This window comes from Lethenteron reissneri, chromosome 20 (assembly GCF_015708825.2).
Source record: "Lethenteron reissneri isolate LAM-NWPU_2019-01 chromosome 20, ASM1570882v1, whole genome shotgun sequence".
NCBI classification, from domain to species: Eukaryota; Metazoa; Chordata; class Hyperoartia; order Petromyzontiformes; family Petromyzontidae; genus Lethenteron; species Lethenteron reissneri.
Window position 1 is genome coordinate 157,496 of NC_083798.1, and position 21,430 is coordinate 178,925.

Below are 21,430 nucleotides of genomic sequence, written 5' to 3' on the forward strand. Positions count from 1 at the left end.
AGCGCACACAGCGCACACAGTACACACAGCACACACAGCACACAGCACGACACCGCACACAGCACACACAGCACACAGCATGACACCGCACACAGTACACACAGCACACACAGCACACACAGCACACACCGCACACACCGCACACACCGCACACACAGCACACACAGCACACCGCACACACAGCACACAGCACACACAGCAAGTGCACACCTGTCAACCCCTTATCAGTGCCCTACCTTATTACAGACCAATTCAGACCTTATTGGTCACCCCGTGTCCTTATAAATCTCAACGTTCATCCTACAAAGTCCCATCACAAGGGAGAAACACAAACAAATAGGCATTTTATTTTATTTATTTTGCCCGCATTGATACGGCTGTACGCCGTATGGCCCTGGAAACTCAATTTCCCTGTTACAAGAATACGCGTGAACCATATGGGTTGACAGCTGTGGGCTTTACAGGTACACGTGTTCACCCCATGCCTCGTCCTTCAATATTTCATATTGAGCTGTGTATTTTTTCTGTTTGTTTCCTTAATCGAGCACTGAATTATTAAACTTCGAAGGGTCGTGATAGCCGATGAATGTTTGATTCGCAGCGTGAATTGTGCTCACAAAATGCGGATATTCCGCACTGACAAAACCAACACTCCGCCGGAGGGTTTGTGGCGTGCTCGATGATTTATATATGAAGTATATTCCCGTGCCTTTGTGGGAATCCGTGAAATTCCCGCTTGTTACTCTCATGGAGTGTGTACGGTACCCCCCCACATCGTGTGCAAGAGTGGCGACCCCTACCTCCCCCCCCCCCCCCAGAAGATGTCTTCGCAGAACTACTTCCGAGCTCGCTTATGCAGTGGAGGAGTGGGGTGGGGGGGGTGCCCATGTCCGCAGGCCGTGCCGTGCCACGCGAAGAGTGTTGGGCACGAGTCAGTCACCCTAGAAATGTTTATTTGACGGAGCGGGGAATACGTCGTCTCTCACCTCGTCTCTTACCTCGTCTCTCACCTCGTCTCTCTCCACGTCTCTCACCTCGTCTCTCTCCACGTCTCTCACCTCATCTCTCTCCACGTCTCTCTCCACGTCTCTCACCTCGTCTCTCTCCACGTCTCTCACCTCGTCTCTCACCTCGTCTCTCACCTCGTCTCTCACCTCGTCTCTCACCTCGTCTCTCTCCACGTCTCTCTCCACGTCTCTCTCCACGTCTCTCTCCACGTCTCTCTCCACGTCTCTCACCTCGTCTCTCACCTCGTCTCTCACCTCGTCTCTCACCTCATCTCTCTCCACGTCTCTCACCTCATCTCTCCCCACGTCTCTCTCCATGTCTCTCACCTCGTCTCTCTCCACGTCTCTCACCTCGTCTCTCACCTCGTCTCTCACCTCGTCTCTCACCTCGTCTCTCTCCACGTCTCTCTCCACGTCTCTCTCCACGGCTCTCACCTCGTCTCTCTCCACGTCTCTCACCTGGTCTCTCACCTCGTCTCTCACCTGGTCTCTCACCTGGTCTCTCACCTGGTCTCTCACCTGGTCTCTCACCTCGTCTCTCACCTCATCTCTCTCCACGTCTCTCACCTCATCTCTCTCCACGTCTCTCTCCACGTCTCTCACCTCGTCTCTCACCTCGTCTCTCACCTCGTCTCTCACCTCGTCTCTCACCTCGTCTCTCTCCACGTCTCTCACCTCATCTCTCTCCACGTCTCTCACCTCATCTCTCTCCACGTCTCTCACCTCGTCTCTCACCTCGTCTCTCTCCACGTCTCTCTCCACGTCTCTCACCACGTCTCTCTCCACATCTCTCTCCACATCTCTCACCTCATCTCTCACCTCGTCTCTCTCCACGTCTCTCTCCACATCTCTCACCTCGTCTCTCTCCACGTCTCTCTCCACGTCTCTCACCTCGTCTCTCACCTCGTCTCTCACCTCGTCTCTCTCCACGTCTCTCTCCACGTCTCTCTCCACGTCTCTCTCCACGTCTCTCTCCACGTCTCTCACCTCGTCTCTCACCACGTCTCTCACCTCGTCTCTCTCCACGTCTCTCTCCACGTCTCTCACCACGTCTCTCACCACGTCTCTCACCTCGTCTCTCTCCACGTCTCTCACCACGTCTCTCTCCACGTCTCTCACCTCGTCTCCTACCGCTGCCTTGTAGGAGGAGTACAGTAAAACGCACTCGTGAGTACAGTACATAATACCGATGTTATTCTAATATTAGTTTTATTCACCACGATTACTGAAACTCAGACGAAGCCCACATACGTTCCTCAAACAACGACGTCGGGAACGCATCCCCATGTATACAATGGTATCGTGGCCCCTTTTAGCACTGATTCGACTCGCGCTTCCTTCTCTAGGAGCGCGTCTTGAGGACGCTAAGCGTGGACGGCCTGCGCATGTTGCGAGGTTGGGGTTTGTTGTTGTTTTTGCTTGCTGTGCACGCGTTCCTAGTTTGTCAGGCTGACGCCATCAACTCGCTCCAAGCGGCCAACTGCTTGCATCGCATTGGGCGGCGAGACCGCTGCAATGGTGGCGGCGGTAGTGAAACAACACCACCACTACTACCGCCACCACCACTACCGCCACTACCATCACTACCAAAGACAAAGATCCCCCGTATAGCCTTAATAGACTGTAGGGGCAAGTGCTGTTAGCGAGCAACTATGAAGGCCGGAACGGTACAAGAGGGGGTGGGTGGCCAGCACCACGCCCGACCGCCTTTGTCTCCCCAGTGCCGATGTTTACACACCGCACCAGGTACGAATTTGAGGCTGAGTCGACCTCGGGTTCAGTTAATCGTCACTGGTGTTGGCCACCCACCCCCTCTTGAGCGGGAATCGAACCCGGGTCGCCGGGTCAATAGCGCAGCGCGCTCACCGCTACACAATCGCTCCCCACCATCACTCTCGCCACCACTACCACCACCTCCACCATCACCACTACCCCCACTGTTACCACTGCCACCACCACTACCGCCACCATCACTACCGCCACCACTACCGCCACCACCACTGCCACCACCACTACCGCCACCACCGCTACCACTACCACCACTACTGCCACCACCGCTACCGCCACCACCGCTACCACCACCACCACCGCTACCGCCACCACAGCTACCACTACCACCACCACTACTGCCACCACCGCTACCGCCACCACCGCTACCACTACCACCACCACTACCACCACCACCGAGAATGAGGACGTTCAACACGCATTCAGATGTTCAAACACCAAACAGAAACCTTTTGCAAGGCATCGTCTGCATTCGCCACACGTATTGTACTTGTGGCAAAACACGCAAAAAAACATCCTCTGATAATATACGGGCATTGTCTTTGAAACTGATTAGCCTACTCCAGAGACTGGCTTTTAGATGGCCTTGTCTCACCAGTGTCAGACCAAGGAATGCCAGAAAGCGAACAGTACACGGACAATGCACGTATCAGAGCATTTATAGCTCAGGTCGAGCAGTTGCATCTATGGGGACACGATCAAAAATGGGTCAAACCTATTCTTATTTTTCCTTCATTTTTGATACTGGCAAAAAAAGGTCCCATTGGATATAATGCTCAGCACGTGAAGTCAAACGCACATGTGTCACCGTGCAAGGAAAAACGACAAAACTGAGATTATTGGCCAGTGTCCCCTACTCCCTGGCGGCCAAAAAGAGAGAGGGTAGGGAGAAGCGTTGCCGCCGAATGGTCTCCCGTTGTACACGCCTCGTCGTTGCGGCCACGGTGTTATCGACGAGCGCGTTGACGAGCCTTCTTCCTTCAAGGCGCGAGAAGGGCCGCGTAGTTGCAATGGGAACGAAGGAGCTCGGCGACCTGCGACGTCCCGCGACGTCCTGCTGGCGTTCACCTGAAACGACCGGCCCACCTTTGCCGAGCCACGCGGCAAATCCTCCCACAGCCGCCGAAGGTTTGAGGAGTCGGGCCGCTCAGGACTCACGGGAGGGGGGAGGACCATGGTTCAACTCCCGACGCAGACGCCCCCATTCCCCATGCCGAAAGACTCAAATAATATGAATTCCTGCAGTCACGAAAGCTTTAAGTCAAGATTTAAAGTTTGGCACCGCCCGTCGCACGAGTGAGCGTTGGGGTATAGAACCGGGGCCGTCCGGTTATCAGCTTCATCGAATACAGACGATAGCCATGGCGACAAATTGAGCTCAGTTCGTCACGCAGTGCTCTAACCGCTGGCCCACCGCTCCCCACCCAGACACATGCAGACATTGTCTGGCTGTAAAGGAACACCACGTCTCTTTCACATCACGGCACGAATAGTGATCATAATAATAATAGAAGACTCATTTTGAGCACCGATTGTCCTTTACGCATTGCATTGGACATTCCGAACGGGATCAATTCCAATTTAAATGTCACGCTCGCTCGTCATGAAACAGGACACGAGACTCGAGCATGGTGACGGCCGCCTGCCGCCAAGGCCGGCGACATTGAGCCCAGATTAATTAACGCGGCACATCAAACCCTCCCGGTACCCCCCCACCCACCGCCCCTTGTCGCGTGCCAAGTGCCGTCCGTCCGGAACTCTGCCGCTAATGAAAGTCGGCGTGACCGCCCCGCCGAGCGTGTCACGTTCGACCTTTTCCGCGCGTTCCACGAGAGTTTGGCCCCTTGCCGCCGGTGCGGTCGCTGATGCCACCACCACTGCGGTGGTCTCGCGGAGCGGATGGAGGGTTGCTCGTCAACACTCCCAGCCCCCGGCGTTGACTCGGCCCGTCATCCCTCGGGGGGGGGGGAGAGGGGGGTGGTCGCTAACACAACGACTTGCTCATTTGTGAAGACGTTCAAACCAGCAGCGTCATTTGTTTTTTTCCGCTCACGAAAAGTGCGCAGATACGAAGGTAACCCGTGCGGTAGCCCTTGCCCCAACAAACATCGGCACTGGGGAGAGAAAGGTGACCGAGCGTGGTGCTGGCCACCCACCCCCTCGTGCCCCTTGCCGATGAAGTTCGGCACGGAGCACGCGGCGGGGTGGGTGGGTGGCCAGCACCGCGCCCATTCACCTTTCTCTCCCCCAGCGTTGATGTTTACACTGCACCAGGTACTCGTTGAAGTCTGCATCCACCAGGAGATGCCCATGTCCATTCCAGATATTCGCCACTGATGTTGCATTCGAATTGGACTCAGGTGGTGCGATATTGACTGCACCACCCCTCGCCATACAATAATAAAAGACAAAGATCCCCCGTGTAGCCTCTAACAGACTGTTGGAGCAAGTGCTGTTAGCAAGCACCTATGAAGGTTGGCAAGGCACACGAGGGGGTGGGTGGCCAGCATCACACCTTTGTGTTAACACTCCACACTAGGTACTCACTTGAGGCCGAGTCGCCCTAGGGGAGGCCCATGGCCATTTCAGATATTCGCCACTGGTGTTGGGTGCGATTGCGACTCCAACTCGGGTCGCCGGGCGCGTAACGCAGCGCGCTAACCGCTCCCCACACAATAATCACACACGTACGCACCAACATACTCCCAACACATATCCGCACAATCACTCCAAGGCAAGGGCACGCACAGGAATGTCAACACACCCACTCGGATCGAAATTTATACTTAACAGCAAGGCATGCGTGCGCGCACATACACGCGCGCGCATTACCACACACCGGTATGCGCACGCACGCACCAGCTCGGGTCTCCGAGTCCTGATCGACCGTCGAGGAGACGGAGCGATGAAATCGGTTCACGTGGTGGGAGGGCCGTGGATTACCGCGCCGCCGGATCGCGAGAGGTTGGCGGCGCCCCCTTGGGGGAGGCCTTCATCCGGCAGCGGGTGGATCACGCATCGTCATTCTCTCGGTATCGTGCAGTAAAGTAACGTGAACATGTTTAACGGGCACTCTTGTTTTGTGTAACCTCATGAACGGCAGCGCTGTGCCGTGCCTGCGGGTTGTGCCTGTGGGCTGTGCCGTGCGCATGGGGAGAGTGGTCCGCATGCGTCGCGCTCTCTGTGTGTGTGCAGCGCTCGCACGTAGAAGCGCCGTTGCAATGGGCGATGGAGAGCCGCACAATTATAATCGCGTATACACGTAACACGGTTAGAACGCGGGTGTTCGGCTGTATTATATTGTTGTTTAGTAAAAAAAAAAGTCCGGAGCGCTGAGTAAATGGGTGGCTCATAATGGCCAAGTCAGGGTAGATGCCTGGGGTTTGTTCTTCCACGAAGCTCGTGGTCCACCCTAAAAGCATGGCAACAGTAGATGCGAATAGCTGAATTATGCATAAATGAGAAATTAAAAACTCCCCAGTAGCAGTGTGCGACTGTGGTCATCCAGAACAGACCGTGCAGCGTGTAAGAACGCAATGGCCCGATCCACAAATAGGACGAAGGAGACATCACAGCGATACACTACTACACCGGTGCTCCTGTCGCGGTTAGCTGGGCTTGACAACCCGATTGTGAAACTGGAGCTGTTGCTCTGCAATCTACATCAGCAGCCGTACGAAAGAAGAAGAAAGGTAGTGAGTTGACACCCAGAACGTTACTGCTGGCGTGCAGGGTCGACAGCACATCCCGGGTACAAGTGACTGCAGAAATAACAGCAGCGCAAGCGTGTCGCGCACCGCCATGCACAGTATCCACTCTCGAAGAGAGAGAATCACTCGGAGACGCTCGGAGGAGCCACGGAAAAACCGAAAGACGGCAGCAGCAGCAGAAGCCACGTGGTCAGCTGGAGCCAACAGTTTCCCAAGCTCTGCAGTCCTCTACAAAGGTGTTCTATCGACCAGTTAAACTACAGTACTACTAAACTACTTCGCTATTTATTTTACCAGGTAAGGGCCACTGGGCTACATAGCTCTTCTTTTAGAAGCGATCTGGCTATCGCAGATGATAGCTCAACGAAGCGGCCTACCACGTGGAAATGTTATAGACGCCAAATACTCCAACGACGTGATGTTCATTTTAAATGTGAAGGAAAAAAACGAAGGACCCGGAGAAAAATCAACGCGGCCATGGGGAGAGAGACACTGCAAACTCCAAATGTACAAGCGTCGGGGTCGGGATCGAACCTACGATCGCCTGCTTACCAGGCTAGGCAGTTACCATCTCACCACGGTGGCCGATTGTTGTTGCTGCTTCTACTGCATCAGCTCGTCGGTGGGATGGAGAACTGGATGCAATTTGGCTGTGAAGATCGTTCCTTGGCTCACCGGCGAACGAGCCGACATGGCAACAACAACAATAATAAAAATGGTGCATCGCTAGACGCTTATGCACCACGTGACGGTTAAACTCGTTAAGCTATGTTGGGTGGTGGAGGGTCTTGGCGACACAAATTTGACCGGGTCGTCCACTTTGCTTCGCTCAAAAAAATCAACGATAAATCGGTATCAGAAATCGGAGCATCCGACGAAATCCCGCGCGTGCGACGGGGAAACACTCTATCCCGTGCAGACAGAACCTTGTTTCTCTACTGCATTCTCCTTGCGAGCCAGGGTACAGCTCCTCTCGCGATGCCCACATGAAGGGGAGTTTAACAGCATCCGTGCGGCGATCCACCGACCCACGAGGCTCGGCAGCGCCTGATCACAGGCAGCCCACGTGCATAGCCGCCACAATCGCGCCGGCTAAAAAACAATGAATTATAATTTTCTAAAAAATCGCACCACGAACAGTCGGTTGATAATTTAATTCGTATTCCTCCATCTCCCGAGGACGACGATTCACACAACACCGCTCCCACATGGGATGCGTGCGCGGGCGTGGTGGGAGAGCAGGGAAGGATGGCGCAATGAGAATGTTCGGCCGCGCGGGAGGCGAGGCGCCATTTGTGCCTGGCACGATGCCGCAACGAGCTCCTTTGCATTCGGGCCACTTTGTTCACCGCGTCGCCGCGTGCGGCCTCTCGCGTGGATTTCCGAAGGATTCCGATTGACCTCTCGAGCCCCGTCTCGGAGTGTCCCCCCCCACCCCGCCGCGCCCCTTCGCCGGCCACGCTCCGTGCCGCTGTGGAGTCCGCCGAGTGCGATCGTCGATGCTGAACGCGGCGCGCCTCTCTGGAAGCCACGGCCACGCAAACACCGCGCCACTCCATCGCTGATTCCTCCTCACTCGGGCACCGCAGCCGGCTGAAGAGCAGAGTTTAAGGGGGGGGGGGGGTTATTTGCTTTTACTGATTTGGTACATTCAATTGCTGCTGCTGCTGTTGATTAACCGGATAATGGTTGTGTTCGTGATTGTGGTGATTTAGGGTTGTTCTGATTATTGTGTGGTGGTGGTGCTAGTGAGTGTGGTGGTGGTTAGCACGCTGCGCTACGAACCCCCGCGACCCTAGTTCGATTCCCGCTCACGGCCTACACCAGCGACGAAAATGTGAATTGATACCTGATGCCCCCTAGGTTGACTCGGCCTCAAAAAAGTACCTTGTGCGGTGTGTAAACAACGCCACTAGGGAGGCAAAGGCGGTTTGATGTGGTGCTGGCCACCCACTCCCTCGTGTGCCGTGCCGGCCTTCACAGATGCTCCCCAACAACATTTGCCCCAACAGTCTGTTACAGGTGTAGTAGAGTTACCCACTCGATGTTCACAAACTGGGAGAGCTAATCGTTGACAAGGTTTTCCCGCTCAAACTAACGGTCAGGGTCTCACAAGTTGTGAGAGCTGACCGTAAACAAGGTTTTCCCGCGCGACCTAACAGTCAGGGTCAGATAGGGTGAATTGGGATCCTAAAGCAGATTGGGAACGACCAATCACAGGGTTCCACAAGGTGGCCGGGGATTGGACAACCCGGCCACGAACAAGTATAAAGCCAGAGCACTCAGAGCTCTCGGAGGTTCGACTACACGAAGACCCAAGACGGCGGAAGAAGCCTAGGACCCTGGACCAAGCCCTCCAGCCCTTATAAGGGCTAGGGTTCAGAGTAACCAGTGGTCGGGGAGACATCTCCCTAGGTCCAGTCAGAGGACACTGAAAGAGCGGGATATTAAGTAGCCTGTAGGGTGCGGAGGCTTGTACGTTCTGAGTGTAACGGGTGAGGGGACCGTATACCCCTCAGTGCATAGGGACTGTGTTCATAAGACGAATAAAAGTGTGTGCTACAAAAGACGTTGAAGAGTCCGTCTGTATGACACTACACAGGCTATACAGGGAGATATTTGTCTTTGTCGTGGTCATGGTCGTGATAGCGATGGCAGTGGTAATGGTGGTGTTACAAAGTGTGGTGGTGGTGATAGTGTTGTTGCTGTTGTAGGTGGTGGTGGTGGTACTGCACTGAATTTCCCTCCACCTGAGTTCAATTCCCATTGCAGCCATACACATCGGAGGTGCCTGAACCTCCCCTGACATTGACTCAACATTCTACAGTATTCTTTCAAATGGCTCACGTCCAATATGACTCAGCATGGAATAAGCAGCCCCGGTGCGTTGGTGTCCATCTTCTGCATTGGGGAGACGCTAACAACGCTTCGACTCTCGAGCCTCTGGTCGCTCCACGGGGATCTCTGTCCCTGTGCAGCGAGGCTGGGTGCGAGTGAGTGAGCGAGCGAGCGAGTGTGTGAGTGTGTGAGCTACATGGTTGCGGGGAGCGGTCGTGTAGCGGTTAGCGCTGCACTGCGCTACAAACCTGGCGACCCGAGTTCGATTCCCACTCACAGCCAAAACCAGCGGCGATTATGTGAACCGGTCATGGGCCTCCCCTAGGTCGACTTAGCCTCAAATTAATACCTGGTGCGATGAGGAAACATCGCCATGAGGGAGACAAAGGCGGCCGGTCGTGGTGCTGGCCACCCACCCCCTCGTGATCTGTGTTGGCCATCATAGGTGCTCGCAAACAGTACTTGCGCCAAACAGTCTGTTACAGGCGAAACAGGGGATCTTTGTCTCTTTTTTATCTTTGTTGCTGCAGGGTGACAGGGCTAATGAGGCCTCCTTTTCCTCAAACAATCTTCCGATGCCCTCGCGTCCTCGCATGAACCGTCACTGTCCCCCCCCCCCCCCCCCCCCGTGTCTCTGCCCACGTGACTCTGTGCGGCGCTCGCCCTGTGACCACGACCTCCCGCTGACCCCCCTCCCCTCTGTGTAGGCAGCCTGGCGCTTTTACTCGACTGACCCCAGCCACCCGTACCTGGTCTCCACGTGGAGAATTTACCAATGCGTTCCCACCCTCAGGCACGTAACTTTCGACCGCCTCTGCTACTCGCTTGCTTCCTGTCTCTCTCTCTTCCTCTCTTTCTCTCTCGCACTGTGCATGGTCCATCCGCTTCATTTGAACAAAGCGCGACCGCAAACCAGGGTACGGCCGCCGCCCGTCCCGCCGGAGACTGAACTCGGACACATCCTCGGTCACCGCGCGGTCTATTTTCCAAGAGCAGCACCGTGCAGTTGACTGCGATAAGAGTTCAACGCAGCAATGCCCGGTGCCCAGATCTCGGCACAAATCAATCGCCGCCAGTTTCGCAGAAACCGTCCGGGTCGACCCCGGCTTGACCGGTGGCAACCCTCGGGTGGCCCCTCTGCTTCCCTTGAACGCACGCGGCGGCCACAACAAAATATTTCTGCACTCGGCACACCACACCCATGTACCGCGGCGCTATGGCCGTGGCCGCTGCCGGTCACGTGCCACCCCGACAGCCGGTCTAGCAGCGCCGCCTGCGTGCCACAGAGTGAGCGACGAAGCCCCTGTCGCCAACGTGCAGCTGGCTCGGACGTGGGCGCGAGCGTTTTCTATTTCACTCGCTCGCTCAGCCGAGTTATTTTCCCACGCATGTCGAGCTGAGGTCGAACGGCGCGCATGCACATACCCGCTTTGCTTGTCGTCATTCTCCGCATCACCCGACGCTCCGGAACGTAGGAAGCACCCCAAATCTGGTGCCACGTGTCATTAAGGGCTGCACAAGTCTGGCCTCGCACACGCACGCACGCATCTAGCGGACTGCAAGACGCGCACCCCCAAATTCAACTTTAAAGTAGGAGGAGATGAAGCGCGTCTGTCCTAGAATGCGGAGAACACCCCGACTCAACGACGGCGAGGTACTCGCGTGCAATTCTCCCGTCGCCCGGTATCGTGAGAACCCCCCTCCTCCTCCCTGCGACTCGCGTCCCGAGGCCTCTGGAACCTGAGAGGAGGGCGATCCGACCACAGCGGTGCTTGGGGGGAACCTGCCCAGGGCTGTCGGCTGCAGGCGACACGAGTGGGTGGTTTGGCTGTGGGCATATGGTGATGACCCCCCATGGTGACCTCCCGGGGCCGAACTGCAGACGTCAGAGTGATGCCCCTAGGACTCTGCGTGGATTCCCTGCCGCCGGCTCGCGGACGGAATGCCGATGAAGCCACCACCACCATCACGGCGTGCCGACTCTGCAAACCAACCCCCGTGCACACGATGGCTAGAGAATGGGAAAGTGGAAATGGCAGTCTGTCCCATTAATTGGGCACGAAGGACCACAAGCCATCGGTGGCCCCGCATTGAACATTACGCAACAACGTTCTCTGTACGTTCGTAAAATCAAGAGAACCGAGAATGTAACGCGGCAGGTCTTCCTCGCCGTTGGTGTTATGATTCGTGATTGATTTTTGGGGCGAGGCTATGTGAATGATCGGGCCAAATGTGTGTCGGAAGACCTCTCCATCACCCGAGATGTTAACTACCTCGTATACAGGAGGGCGTCAGTTCGATCCCGATCCTGACGCCTAATCTATATTTGGAGTTTCCATGTCTTCCTGTGGTCGTGTGGATTTTTGCTCCAGGTCCTCCGGGTTTTCCCTCCACATTTAGAATCAACATCGCGCGTTTAGAGTACTTTGGCTGCTATAAATTTCCACACGTGAAAAGCCACTTCGTTGGTCTATCATGTGTGGCCGAGTCGCTTCTGAAAACGAGCTACATGGCTCAGTGGACCTTACCTAGTAAAATAAAAATGGTCAATTAAATAATCACGTGGTGCACAAGCATGAAGCATTGCGCCGATTGTTGTTGCTGCTGCTGCATCAGCTCGTCGGTGGGATGGAGAACTGGATGCACTTTGGCTGTGAAGATCGTTCCTTGGCTCACCGGCGAACGAGCTGACATGGCAACAACAACAATAATAAAAAATGGTGCATCGCTAGACGCTTATGCACCACGTGACGGTTAAACTCGTTTAGCTATTTCTAGATTTGAAGCTTTCGTGACTGCAATGATTCATATTCTTAGGTTTTTTTCGGTAAAGTCACGTAGGTAAAAACATTAAAAAGTAAAATAAAATAAAAATCACGACGTTTCGGAGGCAACACAAGCTTCCGTCTTCAGGTGGTACCGTCACAGCCACGACGGCTGTATCAAGTAAATGAGAGATTGTAGGAGCTACCACTCCGTTTATATAATGGTCGGAGAAGGTGGGGGTGCAAGGGCCGCATACTTTTTATTAATATGGTAAGGTGAGGCTTAAGACTAAGAATAGACTGCATAACAAAGGCTGAGCCCACCGAGTTGTAGCAAAGGCTGAGCCTTTGTTATGGAGAGGTGCGGTTTGTGACTCAACCTGTAACAGGGAGACCACCACTAAGCATGGTACAACTGTGATGGTTGTCTATCAAATAAGATTGGCAAATAAGTGTAGTTAAATCTTTTTTGCGTGGTTAATCACATCTTTCCAATGATTACAAACCTTTGAATTGCTACATGAAATTGTATTTTCCGAGACCAAGGTTCTCTGCAAACCTCCTGGCTACCATCAAAGGTTTGTACACGAAGCCATACAAATATACAAACACAGACATAATTTCAACCGTGATGACGGTTACAAACTGAGTAATCATGATTACTCAGTGATGACGGTTACAAACTGAGTAATCATGATTACTCAGTTTGTAACCGTCATCACGGTTGAAATTATGTCTGTGTTTGTATATTTGTATGGCTTCGTGTACAAACCTTTGATGGTAGCCAGGAGGTTTGCAGAGAACCTTGGTCTCGGAAAATACAATTTCATGTAGCAATTCAAAGGTTTGTAATCATTGGAAAGATGTGATTAACCATGCAAAAAAGATTTAACTACACTTATTTGCCAATCTTATTTGACAGACAACCATCACAGTTGTACCATGCTTAGTGGTGGTCTCCCTGTTACAGGTTGAGTCACAAACCGCACCTCTCCATAACAAAGGCTCAGCCTTTGCTACAACTCGGTGGGCTCAGCCTTTGTTATGCAGTCTATTCTTAGTCTTAAGCCTCACCTTACCATATTAATAAAAAGTATGCGGCCCTTGCACCCCCACCTTCGACCATTACATAAACGGAGTGGTAGCTCCTACAATCTCTCATTTACTTGATACAGCCGTCGTGGCTGTGACGGTACCACCTGAAGACGGAAGCTTGTGTTGCCTCCGAAACGTCGTGATTTTTATTTTTTATTTTACTTTTTAATGTTTTTACCTACGTGACTTTACCGAAAAAAACCTAAGAATATCGTTTAGCTATGTTGGGTGGTGGAGGGTCTTGGCGACACAAATTTGGCCGGGTCGTCCACTTGGCTTTGCACACAAAAAATCAACGATAAATCGGTATCAAGATTCCTATCCAGCAGGGTCCTGCATTGGGATGTTTGTATATTTGCATGTGGGTGGAAGCTGAAATGCCCGGAGAAAAGCAACACAAACGAAAGGATGCCACTCAAAATCAATCCTCATAGACAAGCCAGCGACCCACTGGCTGTGCTGGCCCCTCTCGGCTACCTGAGGATCTCAGAGCAAGCGGGGAATCTCCGAGTGATCCACCAGCGCCACCTCCACAGCACTACGCATCGCCGCGCTTATCCAAGAGTGTCGGCGCGCGCCATCGCCAGGGGCACCCCGCACCATGTAACCATTGCTTGCTTCACTCATCCGCTCACAATATGCGCACTCGGCTTGGTTTGCATGGACTGCATTGCTTCGTTGTGTTTGCGATTGCACCCGTGCGCGTGCTGCTTCGTGCAACGTGCGCTGCGTGCCGCTTCGTGCCTGCTCAGTTGCAATCTCCGTGCCTGTGCGTGCGCGTGTACGCGCGTACTCCATCGTGTCGCTCGCCGCTTGCGTTGCCGTGGTGGCAGCGCTCTCTTCGTGTCCGTGCCTCGCGAGCGTCCCCGTCCTTCGATCGCGCTCTACGCGGCGTGGCCGTGCGTTCGGCTCGGTTGGCATCGCCTCTCGCGTTCGCGCCCGTGCCTGTCTGTGACCTTCGTTCGTCCGTGTCCCCCAGCCTCGAGCTGCCCGTGTGCTGCTCTGTGTCGACTAAGTCACGCTGGCAAGATATGAACGCCCTCGCCTGTAATGCAGGAGGTCGTGGGTTCGATCCTGACCCGGGACACCTGCTGTATATTTGGAGTTTGCGTGTCTCTCTCCCCGTGGTCACGTGGATTTTCCTCCAGGTCCTCCGGTTTTCCCTCCAAATTTACAATCAACATCACGCCTTTTAGAGTATTTGGCTGCACTAAATTTCTACGTGATGAGCCACTTCATTGAGCGATCATATGTGATAGCCAGGTCACTTCTGAAAAAGAGCTATACAGCTCAGCGGGGCCTTACCTGGAAAGAAAATTAAAAAAAGTTAAATTGCATTTGCGGTGCACGTGGCGAGTTTTACACGACGGGTGGGCTCCCCGCTGCCAAGGGGGAGCCTTGCGCCGGTACTCGCCCGTGGCTGTCGGGTACCCCGTGCCCCCCGTGCCACCCTATAACGTGCGATGGGGCGGAGGCGCTTTCTCTCCCCCCCCCCTCCCACCAGTATCTCCGCTGGCATCACGACAACCCAGCCGTTTCTGCGAAGATCAAATCCAGAGCATTCGCCGCGTGGCTCGGCAGTAGAGCGATCGGAAGTTTGCTCCTTCAAATCCCTCGGCGGAGGTTGACTCGACCCGTCGGCCATCCGTCGTCGATTAAAATAACTGCCGCTTTGTGGGGAAGTCAGCAGTGGTCGTCCTATGGATAGACTCGTGCCTGCCATAGCAACGTGGAATTTTCACCACTGGCTCTCTTGCAGGGCTGCATACGGGAGATCAGCACAAATCCCTCGATGTTCATTTGATCTGGAAATCACTTAGACTTTTAAATACAGTCCGTTTACCTATAACGCTGCGTCTCATTTGCATGACCCTAATTGGATATATAACGCAGCGAATGTATTGGGTAATAACATTTTTTGTTAAAATAACGCTGGATGCAAATTGGATAGAACGGGATCGAGTGAACAGAAGTACGTCGCGCGAGTAGGAATAAGTGGTCGACCGGCTGCTCCGGCGTAGGATCGCACAAGGCAGTGGGATGCTGGTGGATGCTTCGAGATGCCACCCACACGCCTCGGTCTATGTTCAGGCTGTGTTCGCATCTCACGCGTTATCATGGATTCTGCTTTTCCCTACGTGATTTATTAATCATCACCACGGGATTTTCCATAAGGCGGTGTTCCCCAGGAGCGCACCTACTCCCGCGGCGTTACACGAGAACAGGCTCTGTGCGGAAATAATTAGAGCCCAGGGTCAATCCACTGCTGGATGAAGGCCTCCCCCACGCAGTGTCACTGGGCAGCGCGGGCTGACGAGGTTGGGTGGGCAGGAACGACGCCGGCGGTAAGTGAAACCTCACCCAGTTTTGGTGGCTCACCCGGGGAAATGAAGGCGAGCCGTTGTTGCAAGTCGCCTGTTGCACTTTTGTTCACGAGTAGAGTCGTTTCATTTGCCCCCCCCCCCCCTGCGAGACAACCCATACACCGATTGGGCGCACCTCGTCGAAATAAACGCGTCCCAGCAATCGCGCTCAAGTCGGACGTCGTTGCATCGCCCTGGCCTCAAAAGGGGTCGTGAAAATTCCACATTCTCGTGGCGGCGGACGATCCGCTCATCGGATCGCAGCTCTATCCCGACCCGCGAGCCTGAGACTGCGAGCCGCAGGTTTCTCGCGACGACGCTGGCCCCCGGTGATCATATTTTAAGCAGCCGGTGAGGGGTTTCCCCTAGGCTAAAGATTAAATACATCTGCGCTCGAAGAGACGGTTCGTGTACATTACGCGCACGACGTGAATACAATAATTATTGCTTGTGGCTCACGCGTGTCTCTGTGTTTGTGCCCCCACCCCCCACCACCCTCCGTTGTGTGACCCCTCTCTGAAGGAAGGAACAAGGAGACATGCATTGCAGGTTGGTCTCCCCCACGCGGTGTGAGACGCTCAGCCTCGAGCGCGCGACGGCGCTGAGAGAGTGGCTCAGAGAGAGTGGCTCTGAGGGAGTGGCTCAGAGAGAGTGGCTCAGAGAGAGTGGCTCAGAGGGAGTGGCGCTGAGAGAGTGGCTCAGAGAGAGTGGCTCAGAGGGAGTGGCTCAGATAGAGTGTCTCAGGGAGAGTGGCTCAGGGAGAGTGGCTCAGAGAGAATGGCTCAGATAGTGTCTCAGGGAGAGTGGCTCAGAGAGAGTGGCTCAGAGAGAGTGGCTCAGAGAGAGTGGTTCAGAGAGAGTGGCTCAGGGAGAGTGGCTCAGAGAGAGTGGCTCAGAGAGAGTGGCTCTGAGATAGTGGCTCTGAGAGAGTGGCTCAGAGAGAGTGGAGCTGTGAGAGTGGCTCAGTGAGAGTGGCTCAGAGAGAGTAGCTCAGGCAGAGTGGCTCAGGGAGAGTGGCTCAGAGAGAGAGTGGCTCAGAGGGAGTGGCGCTGAGAGAGTGGCTCAGAGGGAGTGGCTCAGAGAGAGTGGCTCAGGGAGAGTGGCTCAGGGAGAGTGGCTCATGGAGAGTGGCTCAGAGGGAGTGGCTCAGAGAGAGTGGTTCAGAGAGAGAGTGCTTCAGAGAGAGTGGCTCAGAGAGAGTGGCTTAGGAGAGTGGCTCAGAGAGAGTGGCTCAGAGAGAGTGGCTCAGAGAGAGTGGCTCAGAGAGAGTGGCTCTGAGATAGTGGCTCTGAGAGAGTGGCTCAGAGAGAGTGGAGCTGTGAGAGTGGCTCAGTGAGAGTGGCTCAGAGAGAGTAGCTCAGGCAGAGTGGCTCAGGGAGAGTGGCTCAGAGAGAGAGTGGCTCAGGGAGAGTGGCTCAGAGAGAGTGGCTCAAGGAGAGTGGCTCAGGGAGAGTGGCTCAGAGAGAGTGGCTCAGGGAGAGTGGCTCAGCGAGAGTGGCTCAAGGAGAGTGGCTCAGGGAGAGTGGCTCAGGGAGAGTGGCTCAAGGAGAGTGGCTCAGGGAGAGTGGCTCAGAGAGAGTGGCTCAGGGAGAGTGGCTCAGCGAGAGTGGCTCAAGGAGAGTGGCTCAGGGAGAGTGGCTCAGAGAGAGTGGCTCAGGGAGAGTGGCACTGAGAGAGTGGCCACATTTGACGAACGCTGTCATCGTTTCATGAGCTGTATTGCCGTGATATCATCTTTCAGACTTCATCCCGATGATGCCGTCTTGCTTATCCTACGTTCACACGCTCATCTACATAGCTGTGGATTTCCATCATCATGATGACCGTCATCATTCTTTGGTTCTTTCGGTAAAGTCACGTAGAAATAAATTAAATTACGTAATAATAGAATACGACGTTTCGATTGCAACACAAGCAATCGTTATCAGGTACGAATGAATGAGAAAACAAACCTAGTAAAACTTAGAAATATAATGCAATACAACACAGAGAGTCGGCTAACACAACAGTCAACACCCCACCTGGTTGATTACGTTCTTCCAAAGATTGCGAAATTTGAGAGAGAGATAAAACACAGACACGGAGACACATAGACAGACACACACGTAGAGAGAGACTCACACAGAGACTAACAGAAAGAACGCCTTTGTGTTGAGGCCTTAAATAGAGAGGGGGTGGGGCAGAGAGGGGGGGAGGGTAGAGAACAATGAGAGAGTTGTGTGGAACAAACAAGCACGGCCTGCCCAAAGCGGACGGAGGAGCTCGGCACTGGACTTCTAAACAAACAAGCAAGGATAAACAAATATAGTTAAATTAGGAAGTATAATGCAATGCAACACAGAGAGTCGGTTAACACACAGGTAACGCATAGTCTGGTTGATTACGTTCTTCCAAATATTGCTAAATTAGAAGTTAGGTGTGAAACAAACAAGCACGGCAAATCCTCCCCGTAGAGGTGGTTAAAATCTTGATTTGAAGCTTTCGTGACTGCAGGAATCCATACTCTTTGGTTCTTTCGGTAAAGTCACGTAGGTAGAAAATCTAATAAATCACGACGTTTCGGGTGCAACACAAGCGTCCATCATCAGGTGGGAAAGCATGGTCTGCTGCTGAGGCAGACTGTTTTAAAAGGTTTGAAATGGGTGTAGCTCAAGGGTTACAAAGAAGTGGCCGGGGCTAGTGATGTGAATGTGAGAAATTAGCATGTAACTGTAAGGTAGAAGAGCGGCCTCCTAAACGAGGGCACGGAAGTGGCTGTTAATGTGAGGGATCAGCATGATGTTAATGTGAGGGATTAGCATGATGTTAATGTGAGGGATCAGCATGATGTTAATGTGAGGGATCAGCATGATGTTAATGTGAGGGATCAGCATGATGTTAATGTGAGGGATTAGCATGATGTTAATGTGAGGGATTAGCATGATGTTAATGTGAGAAATAAGCATGTAACTGTAGAAAAGAAGGAGAAGAAGAACGACCTCCTCGACGAGGGAGTGCAACCCACCGGGTGTAATCCGAAGGGCCTGTGAGTATGAGAGTGTAATCCAACAGACATGTGAGCATGAGAGATCTAAGAGAGAGGCATAGAGAGAGACGGAGAGTCGAAATAACAGCTGACATATGCAGGTTGGATGGAAACATCACAGTCAGTTAATACTTTACCTGGTTAATAACGTCCTTCCATTGATTGCTCAGTTTGTATCCATCCTCTCGGTTGAAGTTGTGTCTGTGTTTATATATCTGGATGGCTTCATGAACAAATCTCTGAAGGTAGCCGTTAGGTTTGCAGAGTACCTCCGTCTTGGAAAAGAACCAAGAGTATAGGTGGTTAAAACTATATTCAAAGCTTTCGTGACTGCAGGAATTAATCTTTGGTTCTTTCGGTAAAGTCACGAAGAAAGAAATAAAATAAAATATTAATAGAATACGACGTTTCGATTGCAACACAAGAAATCGTCATCAGGTACACCTCGAGGCCTCGACACATAGGCGTTGCTTCTGTGTGCCTATGTGTGTCTCTTTCTGTTTGTCTCTGTGTGAGTCTCTCTCTGCTTGTCTGTCTGTCTTTGTGTCTCCGTGTCTGTGTTTTGTCTCTCTCTCGAATTTAGCAATCTTTGGCAGAACGTAATCAACCAGGTAGGGTGTTGACTGTTATGTTAGCCGACTCTCTGTGTTGTATTGCATCGTACCTGATGACGATTGCTTATGTTGCAATCGAAATGTCGTTTTCTATTATGTATTTTAATTTATTTCTACGTGACTTTAACGAAAGAACCAACGAGTTATTCCTGTAAGTCACGGAAGCTTTGAATTAAGTCAGTTATCTTCATATTTGTCCTTATCATGTATACTGCGAGCATGATTACCATAATGCTCATCATAATTCAATTAACCTTTCTACAACCACAATCTTTTTACCAACTTTGTCATCATCACCATCACTAACAATGCTACAAATGTACCATCACCACTGTCATCATCACCATCGTCATCACCACCGTAGCCACAGGTTATATCGACCTTGTCACCACCGTTATCCACCTCCCTGCAGATGGCACCCACACCACCCAGGTCTCGCTTGGTCACGCCCTCTTTCCACGTAACTCTCCCCTCCTGCCCCCCCTTTTCTCTCCCCACGTAATGCTCCCCTCCCCTCCCGCCCTGTCTTTCCACTCCCACCAGAAATACCAAACATGTCACACTGCGGTTTCCCCGGATGCGGACCATTCGCAAGGCTAGGTACCGGCCGCGGTGCGGCTTGCGTGTGCCGTGCGGGGCATGCGTTTGTGTGACGCTCCAGTGCCGCGTTTCACGCCCCAACGACGATCGAGTTGCGCATTCAGAATCGCTCCTCTCCACATCGCGCAGCTCGGATCATCGCCGCCGCCGCCGCCGCTGCCTTCCGATAGAGCGGTCGCTGCGCGACGGGGTTCTCGCAATCATGGAAGCGTGGCATAGTCCTGTCGCGGCAACTCACTCGTTGTTAACGATGGTGGCGGTGGCTCCGCGCGAGGATCACCCGACGCATCTCCTTCTTGCCAACGTTGTTGTCGTGGCTCGGATTCTCGTGAATCTGCCGCCTCTTTTGCAACGAGGAGATGAAACGGCACTCGCAGCGCCGTAATGACCGTTCCGCGGTTCGTAGGTCGGCGGCGATCGGCAGCTGGCGTCGCTGCCGATCGCCGCCGTGCAGATCGACGCTGCCAATCCGAGTCAGTTTCCGCTGTGAGCCACCGGTCCCACGAACGACCGCGTGCTAGTGATTCTGAGTTGCACAACCGATCGCCCTGGCGTGGAGCCGGCTTCAGGGCCTCTACTCTTTTGTGTCCTCACCGCTGGCATGCGGGTATGCATGACGGGAATTTTCCTCGATCGGAAACGAAAGCAAAAAAATCAACCGATGGACGTGATGGCAGGGACGGTTTCGTTAGCAGCTCTCCGGAGAGATGCGCTCATTGTGCTGCTTCGCGTTCCAGGAATTCGTCGTTGACCGATGAGGGGCAGGCGGCTGCTGTCTCAGAAGGCAGAGCACTGAACTGGCACCACCCCGCAACCTCCGATTAGCACGGTTGGCTACGTACGGCGCAAAAGAAGTTCAGCGTACATACCGCTGAGTTCTCCCTTCGAAACCCAGGCTCGGGGTCCAACCGGGTTCTGGAATCTGCCACATTACGTTTAGTCCTGCGCTTAATTTGGCCGAATAAAAAAAAATAGAATTAACCATCACGCGACAAAGACTACTCCCAGCTGTCTGTCAGTCTGTGAAAGCGACAAACCCGAGCAACAGTCTGGGACGCGGACGTGATGCCCTAGTAGCAGCGATCCCACACACGCACTACACTTGCATCCGTTCATTGAGCTCAGGACTCGGCAAGTTGTCTCATGACGTCGTTGGCGGCTCCAGAAGGTCTCTCCCTCGCGACCTGACCCGGCTCCCACGTCTCACTTTCTCTATGTGCACCTCACCACATCTCTTCCCCAGCCCTGCTCTGTGCTCCTCAATCAGCCCAACTATCCGGTCACCAGACCTCTGCCCCGACCCCCCTTCTAATACCCTCATCCATGCCTCTCATCCACGTTTCACCCATTTGTCACCCTCAATCACCATCACACTCCAGATCATTCCTCCTTCTCTACCCCTGCAACATCACGCGGCTCCATTCCTAGCTCCTGTCCCTCCATCCCTTCCGTCACCTCCCTAACTGATAGCTGTACCACCCCACTCATTGCTCTCCTTTTTCCCCATTGTGTACTGCCGTGGGCTTGCATTGTAAAGTACCCTTGAAAGGGCACTGCCATATACATCCTAAATAGAATAAAATAAACGTGTGAGGTGTCTTTGGACGACTTGAATCCACTTTCGT

General features: G+C 53.4%; 1 protein-coding gene across 1 annotated transcript in view; it reads left to right on the forward strand.

Moving 5' to 3' along the window:
* The window catches only part of LOC133344527 (potassium voltage-gated channel subfamily KQT member 4-like), a 104,744-nt gene that overhangs the window by 32,500 nt on the left and 50,814 nt on the right, over positions 1-21,430 (forward strand). Inside the window, exons 8-9 of the mRNA XM_061554500.1 lie at positions 10,051-10,136; positions 16,089-16,115. Of these exons, the coding sequence (XP_061410484.1) occupies positions 10,051-10,136; positions 16,089-16,115 (113 nt within the window). The remainder of the gene's footprint in view (positions 1-10,050; positions 10,137-16,088; positions 16,116-21,430) is intronic.